We start from the raw sequence: 16,343 nt of genomic DNA, 5'->3' as shown, positions 1-16,343 counted from the left end.
TACTGTGGGACCACACTAGAAATCCAGGTACAATGCTTTCTAAATTCGAAATATTGGAGTCATTTTGTGAACTTGCCTGCTCCAAGGCTGCCACTGCTGTGCGTAAACATAGCAGTGTACTTAGAGCTACCACCATCTGTCAGTTTGTCATACTGTGGTGGCTTGTGTGTTGCTGTGATGTTGGAGGCTATGCCACCAGTATTTCAAATACCAGCAGAGCTTCCAGACTAAGACAGACTAGGAAAAAAGGCTTGGTCATCTACTTCTGAAAATCAGCCAATGAAAATCCTGTGAAGCACAACAGAATATTGTCCAATATAGTGCTGAAAGATAAGCCCACTAGATTGGAAGGCAACAATGGGCTCAAGCATGCTGGTGATCGTGAAGATGGCACAGGATCGGGCAGTCTTTCATTCAGTTGTACCATGTCATTATTGCTTTTCATTCTTTCCTCAATCTGATAAATGCTCAACATTTAGCAGGTATTCAATGTATAGTTTATAGACTGCTCCCCCTCATAATCCCCATATAAATATTCCGAATCCAGAGAAAGCATGCTCAAAACTCAAAGGCACTCCCAGCCACATGTAAAAGCCCAGAACAAAGTCTGTTGTCTTTACTGAGAAGAAACATGGTATTTCTATTCAGAAGAATACCCAGGTTATGTTGCATGATTGAAATTTATCTACCTTTGGAAATTGTTCAGGTACAGAGATTAAAAACGCTAATACAAATTTAATTCCTATAAGCCTTCTGTCATTTCTAGTACTTGGCATGTTCTTCTCTCAGTACTATCAACTAAGAGCCAGTAGGATGAAGATAGCAACTGCAAGAGCAAAAAATGTATTTTCCCTTCCTCCCAGGTGGTACAAGGGGAACAGTTCAGTTTCTGGAAGAAACCCTGATCCTTTGGTTCTCTAGTGCAGTTCCCTATTCCCCTGTGACCACAGCTTTGTGTAAGGGGAGGAAACAGAAGGAAGAGCTACTTTCCTCCTGCATTTCAAACCTGTGCGTAAAAGTATGCAGGGGAAAGTAACAGGTTCTCGGGTTCAGATCAGATGTGTGCCTGTCCGCCAACCATCAGAAGTGAAAGTAAAGTTAATGTGAGCAAGCTAATACACCTGCTATTAGAATAGCAGCAAGAGAGGCTGTGAAAAATAGAGAGCTCTCTTTTAAAATATTTGAAGTGAAAGGAAACACGATTTTTCAAAATGAAGCTTTGTAAAAAACAAAAACTTGCTTGACAACCAGACATTAAGAGAGAAAGCCATAAGCAGATATCTCAAACTGGTCATGGGGGTGTGTGTGTACATGCATGTGTGTGTGTGCATGTGTGTGCATACATGTATGTGAGTGTGTGATTGAGCATGTGTGCACATGCATGTATGCACGTGAGTGTGCATGCATGTATGCATGTGTGTGTACATATGTACATGTGTGAAACTGCATGTGTGTGTGCATGGGTGCACATGTGTGAGCATGTGCAAGTGTGTGCATTGTGTGAATGTGTATGAGTGTGTGTCTGTGCGTGCATGTGTGCGTGCACGTGTGTGTGAAAGAATCTTACCTTGTTCTGTGGGAGAGGGGAAGTCAGAGGAAGGTTTAGAGAAGTGGAGGGTGAGACAGATCTCATTTCCGTTGTTAAAGCACCCCTGGCTGTGTGTTGAGAGAAGAGTGCATGGGGAAAGAGGGAAGCAGGCAAACCTGTTAACAGGCTACTGAAATAATCCCAGAGAAAGATGATGATTTGCTTGGAACAGGGGAAGAGCGGTAGAGGTTGTAAATCATGGTCTAATTCTAAATTTATTGTGAAGGTATAATTAACAAGATTTTCTGATGCATTGAGTATGGGATATGAGAGACAGGAAGTGAGAATGACTCCAAGAATTTTGGCCTAAGGAACTGGAAGAACGAAGTTACCATTAGCTGAAGGGAAGGCTGCCAATGGAGCAGGTATGGAGGGAAGAGTGTGACTCTATGGCTGGGTGTGTTATGTTTGAGATGGCTGTTTAACATGTATGTGAAGATGTCAACTAAGCAGTTGGATATCTTAGTCTGGGGTTCCAAGAAAATATCCAGGCAGGAGATTTGAATTTGGAAGATGCTAGTGAATTAACATTTAAAGCCACGGAAGAGAGAATCATGGGGGTGAGTGTGGACTGAGAAGTGAAGGAATTCAAGTACTGGTTCATGGTGCAATCTGATATTGAGGTCCCAGGAAGAAGAAGAGAAACCAGAAGAAGAGACAGAGAATGAGTGACTGATGAAATTGGAGGCAAGCTAAGAGACTGTGGGGTTCTGGGAGCTGAAAAAAGAAAATATTTCAGGAAGGAGGTAGTGATCAAGTGTATCAAATACTAAGAACCGGTCAAATAATACTAGGACTGAGAACTGGACAGTACATTTCATAAGGTGGAGTGTTATGGGTGAAAACCTGATCTGAAAAACCTGTTGCCCCATCGAGTCAGTTGTGACTAATAGCAGCCCTATAGGACAGAGTAGAACTGCCCCATAGGGTTTCCAAGGAGTGGCTGGTGGATTCGAACTGCTGACCTTTTGGTTAGCAGCCGTAGTGAATTAGGGGATAGAAATTGGAGTTTGCATGTACAAAACAACTCTTTTTAGGGGTTTTGCTGCAAGGAGGAGCAGAAAAATGAAAAGCCAAATGAGAGAGGGTAATGCAGGCGAATCTGGCCTCTTTTGCTTGTTGTGAAGACTAATGTTTTTTTGGTTTCATTGAGTTTTTCTGTGGTTGACCTGGAGTGCCAGAGCACACCATGTACCCCAGAGTCATTGTCAGCACCAGGCTTGGTGGTTCAGAAAGCCACATGCCACGCCACCTTCTCACGGCCTCACATTACACTTGAACACTTGCTGCTTCTCTGAGAAAGAACAACCCAATTAACAAGAAATGATTAATGAACCTGGGAAAAATGGGCAGAGTATGGAAAAACCTGGGTGAGAAAGGTGGAAAGAAGATCGAGAAGAACTGGGTCTTAGTAAAAGGAGGATAAACAGAATCGACTCACCTGCTTTCAAAATGTCTACGAAGATAATCTTGTCCTTTAACTTTGCTGCTTTCCAGCTCGCGAACCTCCTCTAAAAGAGTTCTCTTGTAGGTATTTTTGACCCTGTGCCACATGGGAAACACAAAAAGAATATAACATTGAGAAAGACTGATTCCCTTTACCCCTCTTTTAGATGATAGCTGGACATCCTTTGGTTAAAGGTGGTGTAATTAGATATGAAGTAGTCCTGGTGGTGCAGTGGCTAAGACTTCAGCTCTAACCAAAATGTTGGTGGTTTGAACCCACCAGCCGCTCCGCTGAAGAAAGATGTTGTAGTTTGCTTCCCGAAAGATTACAGTCTTGGAGACCCTATGGGGCAGTTCTACTCTGTCCTAAAGAGTTGCGATAGCTTGGAATCAACTTGAGAGCAACAGGTTTGGTTTGGTTTAATGAAATATAAGGTCCCCGGGTAGTGTGAATGTTTTTTGCTTGACTGTTAACCTAAAGGTTGGCAGGTTGAACCCACCCAGTGGCCCCAAGGAGGAAAGGCCTGAAAATTTGCTTCCATAAAGATTACAACCAAGAAAATCCTATGGAGCAGTTCTGTTCTGTAACACATAGGTTGCCATGAGTCAGAATGGACTTGACAGCAGTAGGTTTTTTTTTTTAAGTAAGATATAATGCACCCAACTAAAACAAACTCACTGGGGTCAAGCTGATTCTGACTCATAGTGACCCTGTAGGACAGAACAGAACTGCCTCATAGGGCTTCCAAGGCTTTACAGAAAGAGACTGCCACAGCTTTCTCCTATGGAGCAGCTGGTAGATTCCAGCCACTGACCTTTTGGTTGGCAGTGAGCGCTTACCCACTACAACACTAGGGCTCCTAGAAAAAAGTTTACCTGTATTTTATTAAATATACAAAGGCATTCGACTGTGTGGATCATAACAAATTATGGATAACATTGTGAAGAATGGGAATTCCAGAACATTTAACTGTGCTCATGTGTAACCTGTACACAGAATAAGAGGCAGTTGTTCGAACAGATGCATGATTTAAAATGCATGGAAGGTGTTCATCAAGGTTGTATCCTTTCACCATACTTATTAAATCTGTATGCTGTGCAAATAATCTGAGCAGCTGGGCTATATGAAGAAAAGAGCATCAGGATTAAAGGAAAACCCATTAAAAACCTGCGATATGCAGATGACACAACCTTGCTTGCTGAAAGTGAAGAAGACTTGAAGCACGTAACTGATGAAGATCAAACACTACAGCCTTCATTATGGATTACACCTCAACATAAAGAAAACAAATATCCTCACAATTGGACCTATAAGCAGCATCATGATAATTGGAGAAAATGCTGAAGCTGTCAAGGATTTCATTTTACTTGGATCCACAGTCAATGCCCATGGAAGCAGCAGTCAAAAAATCAGATGACGTATTGCATGGGGACAAATCTGCTGCAAAAGACTTCTTTAAAATGTTAAAGATGTCAGTTTGAGGACTAAGATGCATCTGACCCAAGCCATGGGCCGTATGCATGCGAAAGGTGGGCAATGAATAAGGAAGACCAAAGAAGAATTGTCGCCTTTGAATTATGGTGTTGATGCAGAATACCGAGTATACCATAGACTGCCAAAAGAATGAACAAATCTGTCTTGGAAGAAATACAGCCAGAATGCACTTTAGAAGCACGGATGATGAGACTTTGTCTCACATACTTTGGACATGTTATTAGGAGGGACCAGCCCCCAGAGAAGGACATTATTCTTGGTAAAGTAGAGGGTCAGTGAAAAAGAGACCCTCAAGAAAATGCATTGATACAGTGGCTGCAACAATGGTCTCAAACATCACAATGTTTGTGAGGAAGATGCAGGATTAGGCAGTGCTTCGTTCTGTTTTGCACAGGATCATTATGAGTTAGAAATGACTAGATGGCACCTAACAACTGCCCCCTGAAAACTTATGTCCACTTTCAGGATAATATGAATAAATATAGATATTACAAACTTATCAGTACTGTTTCCCACCTCCCATTGCTAACTTTGGTTGACAAGCTAATACCAATATGAAGTGTTCTTCAAAGGTTTACTATATTCTGTGGTGTGAAGAAAATTCTTATTGCAGGTGGAATTACTGAAAAGATCACACACACGGTGACACAGAGAGAAATATTTCAGGTATTTCCACCACTTTAATGGTTTTCTTCTGCTAGAGTTGGAAAAAAAATATTGTGATTCTATAATAGTTAAATATCCTGGGAGAACTATATTGACTCTTACTTCAAATTTTGTGAAAAAGTGAAGAATTTTTTTTCTTATTTGAATCTCTCTCTCCTTTTTATTACTTTATTATGACTTTTTAATCTGATATCTCTGATATCAGATTTTGGCTCCTGTAATTAGTAGATACAAGTTACATAAGTCACACTTCTAAAGAATGAAGAAATGGGCCTGTTTTCAGAAACAATCATGAACTAGGTAATAAAACCTGTTGCCGTTGAGTAGACTCTGACTCATACTGACCCTGTAGGACAGAGTGGAACTGCAAAATACAGTTTCCAAAGAGTACCTGGTGGATTCAAATTGCCAAACTTTAGCAGCCATAGTTCTTAACCACGACACCACCAGGATTTCTGAACTAGGTACCAGCAGTATCAAATTTCATACACTCTTCCATGCATTTTGACTCCATCTTTCTTCTCTAAATTGACCACTGGTAAATCCCCAGTGGGAAAAAAAAGAAAAAACAGAAGGCATTTATTTTCTTTCAAAAACCTTGTGGTATTAAGTATCATAAGGTGGCACTCAGTTTAATTTGAAAGACATAATTAGAAAAGTGTAGTTCAGAATGAAAACGTATTTTTTAGTTACCACCTTATTTTTCAACTTACGATTTCCAAAGTAGATTTTGAATCAGGCAAACAGAGGGGACAAGGAATAAACCCAGCCAGAAATGTGGACAAACCAGGACCATATTGATCTGCAAAGAGACAGACATGAAAAGTATTAAATAAGAAGCTTTCAGTTTGTCAATATTGGGTACCAAGGACAGCTGTCAGTTTTCCCCCATCCACCAAAACCGGGAAATGACAGATACAGAGCCACTCCTATGAATGTGGAACTACTAAATAGACATAGGTACATATAACCTAAATATAGTATTTCTAACTTAATTTGATAGTATATTCTACAAACAAATCAAATAAATATGTTGACCATTTTATAACTTTTTAGTTTGATCTTTATTATTTCCTTGCTGCTTAGTTTCAGTTTCATTTGCTTTTCTTTCTTAATGTGGAAGCTAAAGCTGTTGACTCATTCCTCCCTCCTGGTTTATGGACTATCGTTGTCATACATTTTAATTCTAATACAGGGAGTCCCCGGGTTACAAGCATTTGGCTTATATCCAACTCGTAGTTAAGAACCAACCCCTGTAAAGCCTATTACATTAAAAATTTGAGGTACATACAATGATTCGTAGTAACAAACAGGTGACACTTTGCAACACACATGAAAACATTATTATTATTATTACTGTATTATATTCAAGATGTTTTAGTGTATCTGGATGTGTTTCCTTACTGTTTTTTGTGACAGAAAGGCACACTGTATACAATATACTAAGACAAATATTTGACTAACTGACGTTAGATATGAACCATACCTGTTCCAGCTTACATACAAATTTGACTTAAAGACAGACCTAGGAATGGAACTTGTTCGTAATCCAGGGACTGCCTATGCACATTTTAATTTTTACTTTAAATAGTTCATATTTTAAAGAAATTTTAATATAAACTTTTTTTTAAAAAGAAGCCTTTTATATTTGCCCTCATAGTTGCCATTTCTGGTGCTCTTTTTATGTGTGTGTATATCAAGATTTCTATTTGGTATGATTATTCTTCTATCTGAAGGATTTCCTTTAACATTTCTCACAGAAAAAAAACTGGTTGATGATTAAGGTTTTCATGTATTTTACATTTCTGAAAAATATTTTGTTTCACATTTGATTTCAAAAGATGTTTTTACAGGATATAAAATTCTAAGTTGATTTTTTTTTTTTTCCTTTCAGAGTTTTAAAGATGTTGCTCCACTGTTTTCTCACTGTCAGTGTTTCCAGTGAGAAGTCTGCTGTCATCCTGATTTTTTGTTCCTTTGTAATGTGTCCTTTTTCTCTGGCTGTTTATTTTTTATCAGTAATTTTAAGCAGTTTGACTATAATGTGCATCTGTGTCATTTTTATTTACAGTCTCATTGAGACATAGTTTATATACCAAATAATTCATTCATATAAGGTGTTCAATATAATAGCCTTTAGTATTTTCAAAGAATTGTGCGATCATCACGACGATCTAAGTTTAGATCATTTTCAGCACCCTAAAAAGAAATTCTGTAGACATTAGCACTCATTCACAGTTACTTCTTCCCCATCCCACCTCAGGCAACCATTCTGTCTCTAGGCATATTTTCTAATTCTAGACATTTCACATAAAAAATACAATGCATGGTCTTTTGTGATTGGTTTACTTCTTTCAGTTAGCTTATGTTTTCAAGATTTATCCATGTTGTAGAATGTATGTCTTTTATTGATGAATAACATTCTCTTGTATAGGTATATCACATTTTATTTACCTATGCATCAGTGTATGGACGTTTGGGTTGTTTCCACTTCTGGCTATTATGAGTTGCTGCTACCAGCATTGGTGTAAAATAATGAGGTCAAGAATATTTTCATGTGTTTATTCATTGAAAAATATCTATTTAAATCTTTTGTTCATTAGTTAATTGGGTCATTTGTCTTTTTTTTATTGAGTTGAAGAGCTTGGCTGATAACCAAAAGGTCGCCAGTTTGAATCCACTATCCACTTCTCGAAAACCCTGTAGGCAGTTCTGTTCTGTCCTATAGGGTCACTATGAGTCAGAATCAATTCAGCAGTAATGGGTTTGGTTTGGTTTTGGTTTGGTTTTGGTTTGGTTTTGGTTTGGTTTTGGTTTAAGAGTTCTTTATCTTCTGGATACAAGTTTCTTGTCAGACACATAATTTTCAAATATCTTATACCATTTTGTGGGTTGTATTTTCACTTGTGTGATAATATTTTCATGCCATATCTAAGAAAGCTTTTCCTAACCCAGGTTATAAAACTATACTCCTATATTTCTTCTAAGAAGTTTATTGTTATAGTTTTTACATTTAGTTCTGTGATCCATTTTTTAGCTACTTTTTTCTGTTTAGTGTGAGGTAGGTGTCCAAATTTATTCTTAAATGTGAATATCCAGTTATTCCAGCACCATTTTTTGAAAATTCTTACCCCACTGAATTGTTTTGGCACCTCGTTGAAAATCAACTGACCACATAACGAAATAAATATAATTAAAAAAAAATCAACTGACCAGAAATGTAAGAGTTGATGTCTAACCTTTCAAGTCTAATCCATTAATTTATCTGCCTATCCTTATGTCTGTGCCATGTTGTCTTGATTATTGTAGCTTTTTGAAAGTTTTGAGATCAGAAACTTGCTATTCATTTTCAAGGTGGTTTTGGCTATTTGTATCCTTTGCATTTTTGTATAAATTTTAGGATCAGCTTGCCAATTTCTGGGGGGGGAAAGCTGAGATTTTTAAAGGAATTTTATTGAATTTGTATATCAATTTGGGAGTATTGCTACTTAACAATGTTAAGTCTTCTGATTTATGAATATGAGATGTTTTTCCATTCATTCAGATTTCCTCAATTTCTTTCAACAATATTTTATACTTTTCATGTGCAAGTCTTGCACTTCTTTTATTAAATTTGCTCCCTTGTATTTTATTCTTTTTTACTATAATAAATGAGATTCTTCACTCAGTTTCATTTTCAGATTGTTCATTGCTAGTGTATAGAAATACAACTGAGTTTTGCATATTGATCTTACATCTTGATACATTAATGAGCTGGTTTATTACTTCTAATCATTAGTTAATTCCTTATGATTTTTTACATACAAGGTCACGTTATTCGTGAATAAAGATAGTTTAAGTTCTCCCATTCCTATTTGAATGCCTTTTATTTTGTTTTCTTGCCTATTTTCCCTGTCTAGGACCTCCAATAAAATTTTTAGAAGAACTAGTGAGGGTAGACATTCTTGTCTTCTTCCTGATCTGAGGTGGGAAGCACTTCATCTTTCTGTATTAAATATGATGTTAACTATAAGGGTTTCAAGTTGAGTAACTTACTTTTTATCCCTAGTTTCTTGAGGTTTTTTTTTTTTTTTAAAGTGTGTTAGATTTTGTCAAATGTTTTTTCTGCATCTATTGAGATGATCATGTGGTTTTTTTCCTTTATTCTATTAAATACAATGCATTATCTCAATTGATTTTCAGAGGTTAAACCAACCACTCGTTCCTGGGATAAATACCATTGGTCTTGGTGTATGGTTGTGTGATTTTATTCATGTTTTTGTGCTTGAGATTCATAGAGCTTCCTGGAAATGTCAAGCTTTGTCAAATTTGGAAAATTTTAAGCAATCATATCTTCAAATATTTTTTTGTGTCCCCACCTTTGTCTCTTTTCCTTTGTGTTTGTGGACACAATTATGCATATAAAAGGCTAATTAATCTTGTCACAAGGCTTAGTGATGCTGCTTTTTATTTGTTTACTTGTTTTACTTTTTTCTCTCTCTGTTTCTTTTTTTATTGTGAAAATATACACACCAAAACATTCACCAGTAAAACAACTTTCACATTTACAATACCATGATATTGATGACATTTTTCATGTTGTGCCATCATTATCACTTCTCCAAACTATTCCACTATCATTGCGGAATAATCCCAATGTCCTCCAAACAAAAACTCTTCCTTTCCCCCTCCCTCCCACCTCTGGGAACCGTTAATAATCTTTAGTTTCCATATATATGATTATTTCATGTAAGTGAAATTATACAGTGTATGTTCTTTTCCAACTGACTTATTTCACTCATCACAATGTTTTCAGGGATCATCCATGTTCCATGTATGCATCAGAAGTTCATTTCTTCTCTTTGCATTTTCTGTTTTCCTGTCTTTGATTCACTTTTTTTCTTCTGTAATTTCTAATCTTCTATTAATCCCTTGTGGGTTTATCACTATTTGTTTTCAATTGGTTTTCCAGGCTATCAGTTATTTTTATAGTGTGTTTCATAATTCTAACTGGATTTCTAACATTGTAAATGAAAATCGTAGAGGTATTGATTAGTGTTTTCTTTCTCCAAAGAATTTTAAGGATTTTTTAAAGCAGGCAGATATAATACCGGGGAAAGACTGTGATTGTGTGTCAAGGGTGGTCTGAAGCTTTGTTAGTCATGATTTGTTTTGCCTTTTATAACAGCCATGGAACTTTTTCCCAGGGTGTTATATTTTCTCCTAATTTGAGGATTTTACTTTTGGACATGAATTTTCTGGGGTCTCAAGAAAACCCTGGATTCTTGCCAAGGCTACTCTAACTTGGCAAGACTTGACTTCAACTTCTATCCCTCCAGCATTGGGTGGGTGCTAAATTTCTACTCAGTCCTCAGCTTGCCATCTGTTTCATACTGGGTTTCTTAAAGTCTCACCTTGCATATGCAGTGTTTAAGAGTCAGTCCAGGAATTGAGGGGGTTTTAGCAGCCTAGGACTCTGAACTCTAACTGCTTGGTCCAGTAAAATCACTGCATTATTTTGGACTCTGAGCGCTTGCACTGCAAGCTGAGAAATATCCTTAGGATGGATGTCCAGGATGACATGGCGCCCCCTTTCCTTCAAGGACTATCTCTGTTGGTTTCTTGACAATGCCTTAAAACAGTTATTTTCTTATATTTTCTTCAGTTTTTATGGCTGTTTTTGTCAGGTTATTCCAATACTAGCCACTTGGTCATGATTGATACAGGAATCTCATCTCTACTGAGAAAGTCAGAGGGTGTAGAAGACTGATGTACCGTGAACAGACCACAGGGATTGAGCTGGGGAACTCTGGTCTTGCATTTCTTCGTTTGTTAACTAATTGAACTTGGACTAAAGTTACTTCTAGTCCTAATACATTGGAATTTTTTGACCCATTTTTTAAGCATTAAGGGTCTAATCCCCCACAATAGGCATAGACAAAGTAGATTTAAAAATCTTTAAATAAGTGTAAAAATCTTTAAAAAATGTAGCCTCTGAGGTTTAACATAAGTGAAATAACAGCTTCTACGTAACTTTAAAACATTTAGAAACTTATAGAATGCATTATATCTGGAATACTTAGGAATGACTACTCTGGTTAGCTAAACATTTTAAATAAATTTTTTTTTCTTATTTACCATGCATGGATCACTACATATCAAACAATTTGAACACATAGCATATTACATGAAAAATATAATTACAACATTAGCTTTTCCAGATGCTTTGGAAATTACAACTTTTATCAGTTATACACAAAAGGTATAAATTGTGGAAAGTTTGGTTAATGCAGATAGTTTGAAGTAATGAGATTTTGGATAAAGTAATTTCTATTTTAACTAAAAGTTGAACAAGAAATTAGTTGGATCAGCAATCACTTCTCATTGCATTGCTTTTTATCTTTCCTTCCCAAATTATTTTGAAAGTGGGTAACATCAGCTTTTACTGTTAAAAAATATAAGCTTCCATGAGAAATGAATGGCACACTCACCAATGCAGTTAATGGAACTAACCTGTCCTCTCATATCTGGAGCGACAGGAATGGTGGGCCAGAAGTAACAGTATACTGCAAAAAATGCCATCCAGATTATTATGCTTCCCCAAATTGCCAAATGACTAAACTGTAGAAAGAAGGATATCATAGAAACACTTCAGTCTTTTTTATTAAAAAGGAAAAAATTTTTAACTCTATCAACTAATGAAATACATTTGTCCAGGTCATATGTTCTTATATGAAGGTATGGATAGATTTTTAATTGCTTGATAATTGAGACTTCCTTTCTAATATCTTTCTCAGAATATTTGGCTTTGGACTCAAGGGACCATTCAAAGTATCTAAATCGACAGTACTTGGGTCACTCCAAGCCAAGTGTCCTTCAGTTTCTTCAGTGAAAAGTAGTCAGCTCCTGATCAGAAGGGATTCACACAACTTTTGGGTTATGTAATGAGGTTATCTGCTTTTATCTACTTATTAATAAAGCTTTCTTCAGGATAAAAAGTTGAACATAAATCATTAATAGGGATAAGAATTTGACTCTATCATACTTGTTCTGTGGAAATAGTTCTGGGTTAATGACAGAAGTTCTGATTCTTAGATTGGTTGATACTGGAAGGATCATCTGCATATCAACTATGTATGCAATTCTAGTAGAGACTGTTAGCTGGAAGATCAGTGTCCATGTCTTGGTGTGGAAACTTGGGATAAGTTTATAATGGTAAATACTAAAGAGGTTAGACCCTTCTGTTTATGTAACCTATTGCTTTGTACAGTTTGTGTTAGCAGAGAAAGGGAAATGAATAGAAGACCTATGTTCTGAACTTGGCTAGGTGCACCACTCTGTTGGTCTCTAATTTATTGTTTATATACAATAAGGTGAGTAGCTTGTTCTTGGTAGTTGCCATCAAGTCAATTCCAACTCATGGTGAGCCCATGTGTCACAGAGTAGAACTGAGCTCCATAAGGTTTTCTTGGGTGTAACTAAAACAGAATGAGATCACCGGGACTTTTCTTCTGTGGTACCACTGGGTGGGTTCAAACCGCCAACCTCTAGGTTAGCAGTAGAGCACAAACCATTTGTACTACCCAGCTACACTAGATGATTGCTTGAGAGCCAAAGTGCCCTTATCCTATCAGCTACTGCTCATTACTTAATCATATCTGATCAACAAACTTATTGAGAAAAAATCTGTTTCTCTAAAGTATTTGTTGATATCTGTTTATAAGTCATATACTCATTTAAATTATTGGTAATTTCATTTAAAAAGACTTAAAATTCTGCCTAATTGACCAGAAGTTCACTTCTAATAATATCCTAAGGAAATTATCACCTACATCTGTAAAAACACAAGTACATATATGTTCAAAACACTACTGGATATATATAGTTTATAACAACAAAAATTAACACAAATGTTCTAAAATAGTGTAAATAATAAATATCTGTGTGATGGGATATTGTAGTCATTAAATTAGACATAAAAATTAAAGACATGGAATAATGCTAAGATCTATTACTACAATGAAGAGACAAGTTACAAAATGTTAGGTACATTATGATCCTTTCTTTGTGAAAAACATATACACGTACATAGAATAAAGACTGAAAAAGCAGAAGCCAAAATGTCATTGTCATTGAAATTAAAAGGTATGGGCAATATGTATTTCCTTCTTTTTTGATATTTGTTAATTTTTCTATTATGATTCTATACTTGGATATTAATAATACTAATAAATTAAAGGTCTCAATGGCATGCTAAGTTGAATCTACTTCAAATGTAAGACATTAGATGGTTAATATATCTTGGTACAGTTTAAATAATCACTCGACTGTGGAAAACAAACAAAAAAGTAAAATATGGAGACTAGAAAACTGCTTATCATTTTCCTAAGGCTTAAAAGTACATCATAGTATACAAACAACTATACTGGATTGAGCAGAAATCCTGGAGAATACTTACTAGAGTCCAAGACAAGGTCTCCAAACCAGCTTTCAGACAAACAGTAACAACTGCATACTATGCGAGGTGAAATGAGAAGGAGAAAGAGATTGGAAAAATGCGTTAAAATTTTCCATTAGAATCCACGTCTCCCCACTCCCTTCCTGATCCTCCACCCCAGTTCCCTCCATGTCTGTTGAATTTTGCGATTATCAGGGGTGCTAAGTATTTTGTAGGTTTTTGTTCTGGGGAACATGCAGTGGTTTTCAATAAATGCTGTATGTTGAAAAGCCCTTTAACATATCACTAAAATCACACACTTGTGTAATAAACTCTTATATTTACTTCTTTTGCAAATAGCATAGAAGATTTGATTCTACCTAGAAATCTGAGTGCTATTGTGAAAAAAACACAATTAGGCAAGGTAGATTGAAACCATTATAAATCTAAGTGTTTTTTTATTTCTAAATCGGCCTTTTTCATTTCTAATTTTTTATATACATTTTAGAAAGAGCTCATCAAACCTTTGGGGTATTGATTGTGATTAATCTGGGGAGAATTGACTTCCTTATAGTATTGAGTTTTCTAGTCAACGAACATGGTATATTTCTCTATTTAAATGTTCTTAATGTGTCCAATAAAGTTTGACAATTTTTTTCAAAGAGGCCTTGAACATCATTTGTTAGAGTTACTCATATGTCTTTCATATGTTTGATGCCATTGTAAAATAATTTCATTAAATGTTTTTGTTTTCTAAATATTTGTTACTGGTATATAGAAATAGAATTGATTGTAAAACACTCATCAGCATTCAGTAAACTGCCAACCTCTTTTATTAATTCTAATATTTTATCTGTAGATTTTTTTGTATTTTCTATGTATACACTCATATCATCTGTGATTTGAAACAGACTTTTCCCTTTCCAAAGCTTATACTTATTATTTCTTCTTGTCTGGCTGCACTGATTTGTAACTCCACTACAATATTGAAGAGAGGTGGGAATACTGAGCAGGCTTGTCTGATTCCTAATCTCAAAGAAAAACCTTTCAGTGTTTTATTGAGTTTGATTTTGTTGCAAAGTGAGTTCTTATGCAGCAACAGATAATTGCTAAAATGAGTGTTTAAATTTCTACTTTTGAAGTAGTCTTTGATTATGTCTACTTCTCTATTTCCAGTATCAGCATTCTAGAAAGCCTTCATTATCTCTTCTAAGCTATTCCAAAACCCTTTACCTTAAAGTCCCCAGCAGCTAATCCGTACTTACCTCTCCAAGTTCATCCTTGCCACTGCCCTGAGCCTTCCTTGCATAGTGCACACTGTGCTTTTTGTTCTACTGACTTTTTAAAATTCCCTAAAAGCTCCAAAGTTGACTCCACCTTACTGGAGGTTTACTCAGTTCTTCCATAAGGTCTATCTTTCCTTCCAACTCACTAACTTTGGAATCAGCATGTCAGGAACGTTGGGTTAGTGGTCTTACCATCCTGAGCCTGCCAACTCTCCTTGTTTTACTCCTTGAACATCACATTTTAAGGTTTTTAGCATTGGTCTACTCCCCTTTTCTTCTTTAGTTGCTATGGTGAATTATTTTGTATAATTTTTTTATTGTTGGCTTTCCTATTTTTTATTATTTTGTAAACCTTAGGAGATTTAGATTCCACAAGATCAATTTATGCATGCATTTTACACTTCTGGAAACAACTATACTGTAGAAATATGTATAAGAAACTGCTATACTGCCACAATAGTTTCTTCTGGAGAAAAGTATTAGAGTGCAAGAAAGACTTAAAATTCATGGGATACTATCTTTTAATACTTTATTTTTAAATAAAAACCATGAAAATTGGTTTAATTCCTGTGAATGAGCTTACCGTATAAATAAAATTCCCAAGAAACAAATAGTCTGTAGTGTGACCACCTTGTAAGACCATATCTGAAAAGTGAAAAAATCAATTTTAACTTTACAGAGTCTGAAAGAGAGATCTGGAATTTATTTTTACCAACGAACCTATACTGTTCACCAAAAACACATTTTTAAATATTTTATTGTGTTTTAGGTGAAAGTTTGCACAGCAAATTAGGTTCCCATTTTTTTTTATACAGCTTTTTCCCTGACATTGGTTACAATTTTCACAATGTGTCAGCATTCTCATTATTTCCATTCTCTTCTGTTTCCATTGATCTAGCTTTCCTGCCCCTCCTTGCCTTCTTATCTTTGCTTTGGGGTTAAATATTGACTGTTTGGTTTCATATAGTTTATTGTTTAAGGAAGCACATTACTGTTGGGTGATATTGTTTATTTTAAAAGTCAACCTATTATTTGGCTGAAAGGTGATCTCTTTTCATTTGTTTGTTAGCTGCGTGAATGTCCTCTTTGGTGAAGCATTTATTCATGTCATTTGCCCATTTTTTGACTGGATCGTTTGTCCAGTATATCATTGCCAAAGATTTTTTTCACAGCCTGTAGGTTCTCTTTTTACGCTTTTGGTAAAACCTTTTGATGAGCATAAGTATTTGATCTTAGGAGGTCCCAAATTTATTTATCTTCTGTTGTTCATGCATTTTTAGTTGTTGTGTTTGATAGAGTATTTATGCCAAAAATTAGTTCCCCTAGTTTTGTTCCTGTGTTATCTTCCAGGAATTTATAGTTTTAGCTTTAACATTTAGGTCATTGATCCATTTTTAAGTTAGTTTTTATGCATGGTGTGAGGTATGGAGCATGTTTCACTTTTCT

The 16,343-nt window shown here is 35.8% G+C and overlaps 1 protein-coding gene across 1 annotated transcript in view; it reads right to left on the bottom strand.

Moving 5' to 3' along the window:
• Nucleotides 1-2,857: 2,857 nt before the first annotated feature.
• The window catches only part of LOC100665810 (phospholipid-transporting ATPase IB), a 267,082-nt gene continuing 253,596 nt past the window's right edge, over nucleotides 2,858-16,343 (bottom strand). The window contains exons 31-36 of the mRNA XM_064275196.1: nucleotides 15,481-15,542; nucleotides 13,633-13,689; nucleotides 11,688-11,795; nucleotides 5,909-5,997; nucleotides 3,030-3,131; nucleotides 2,858-2,882 (exon numbers count right to left, since the gene is read on the bottom strand). Coding sequence (XP_064131266.1) covers nucleotides 2,858-2,882; nucleotides 3,030-3,131; nucleotides 5,909-5,997; nucleotides 11,688-11,795; nucleotides 13,633-13,689; nucleotides 15,481-15,542 — 443 coding nt within the window. The remainder of the gene's footprint in view (nucleotides 2,883-3,029; nucleotides 3,132-5,908; nucleotides 5,998-11,687; nucleotides 11,796-13,632; nucleotides 13,690-15,480; nucleotides 15,543-16,343) is intronic.

Source organism: Loxodonta africana, chromosome 23 (assembly GCF_030014295.1).
Source record: "Loxodonta africana isolate mLoxAfr1 chromosome 23, mLoxAfr1.hap2, whole genome shotgun sequence".
Taxonomy (NCBI): domain Eukaryota; kingdom Metazoa; phylum Chordata; class Mammalia; order Proboscidea; family Elephantidae; genus Loxodonta; species Loxodonta africana.
Note: the sequence above shows the minus strand (reverse complement) of the source record. Positions and strands in the feature narration are given on the sequence as shown.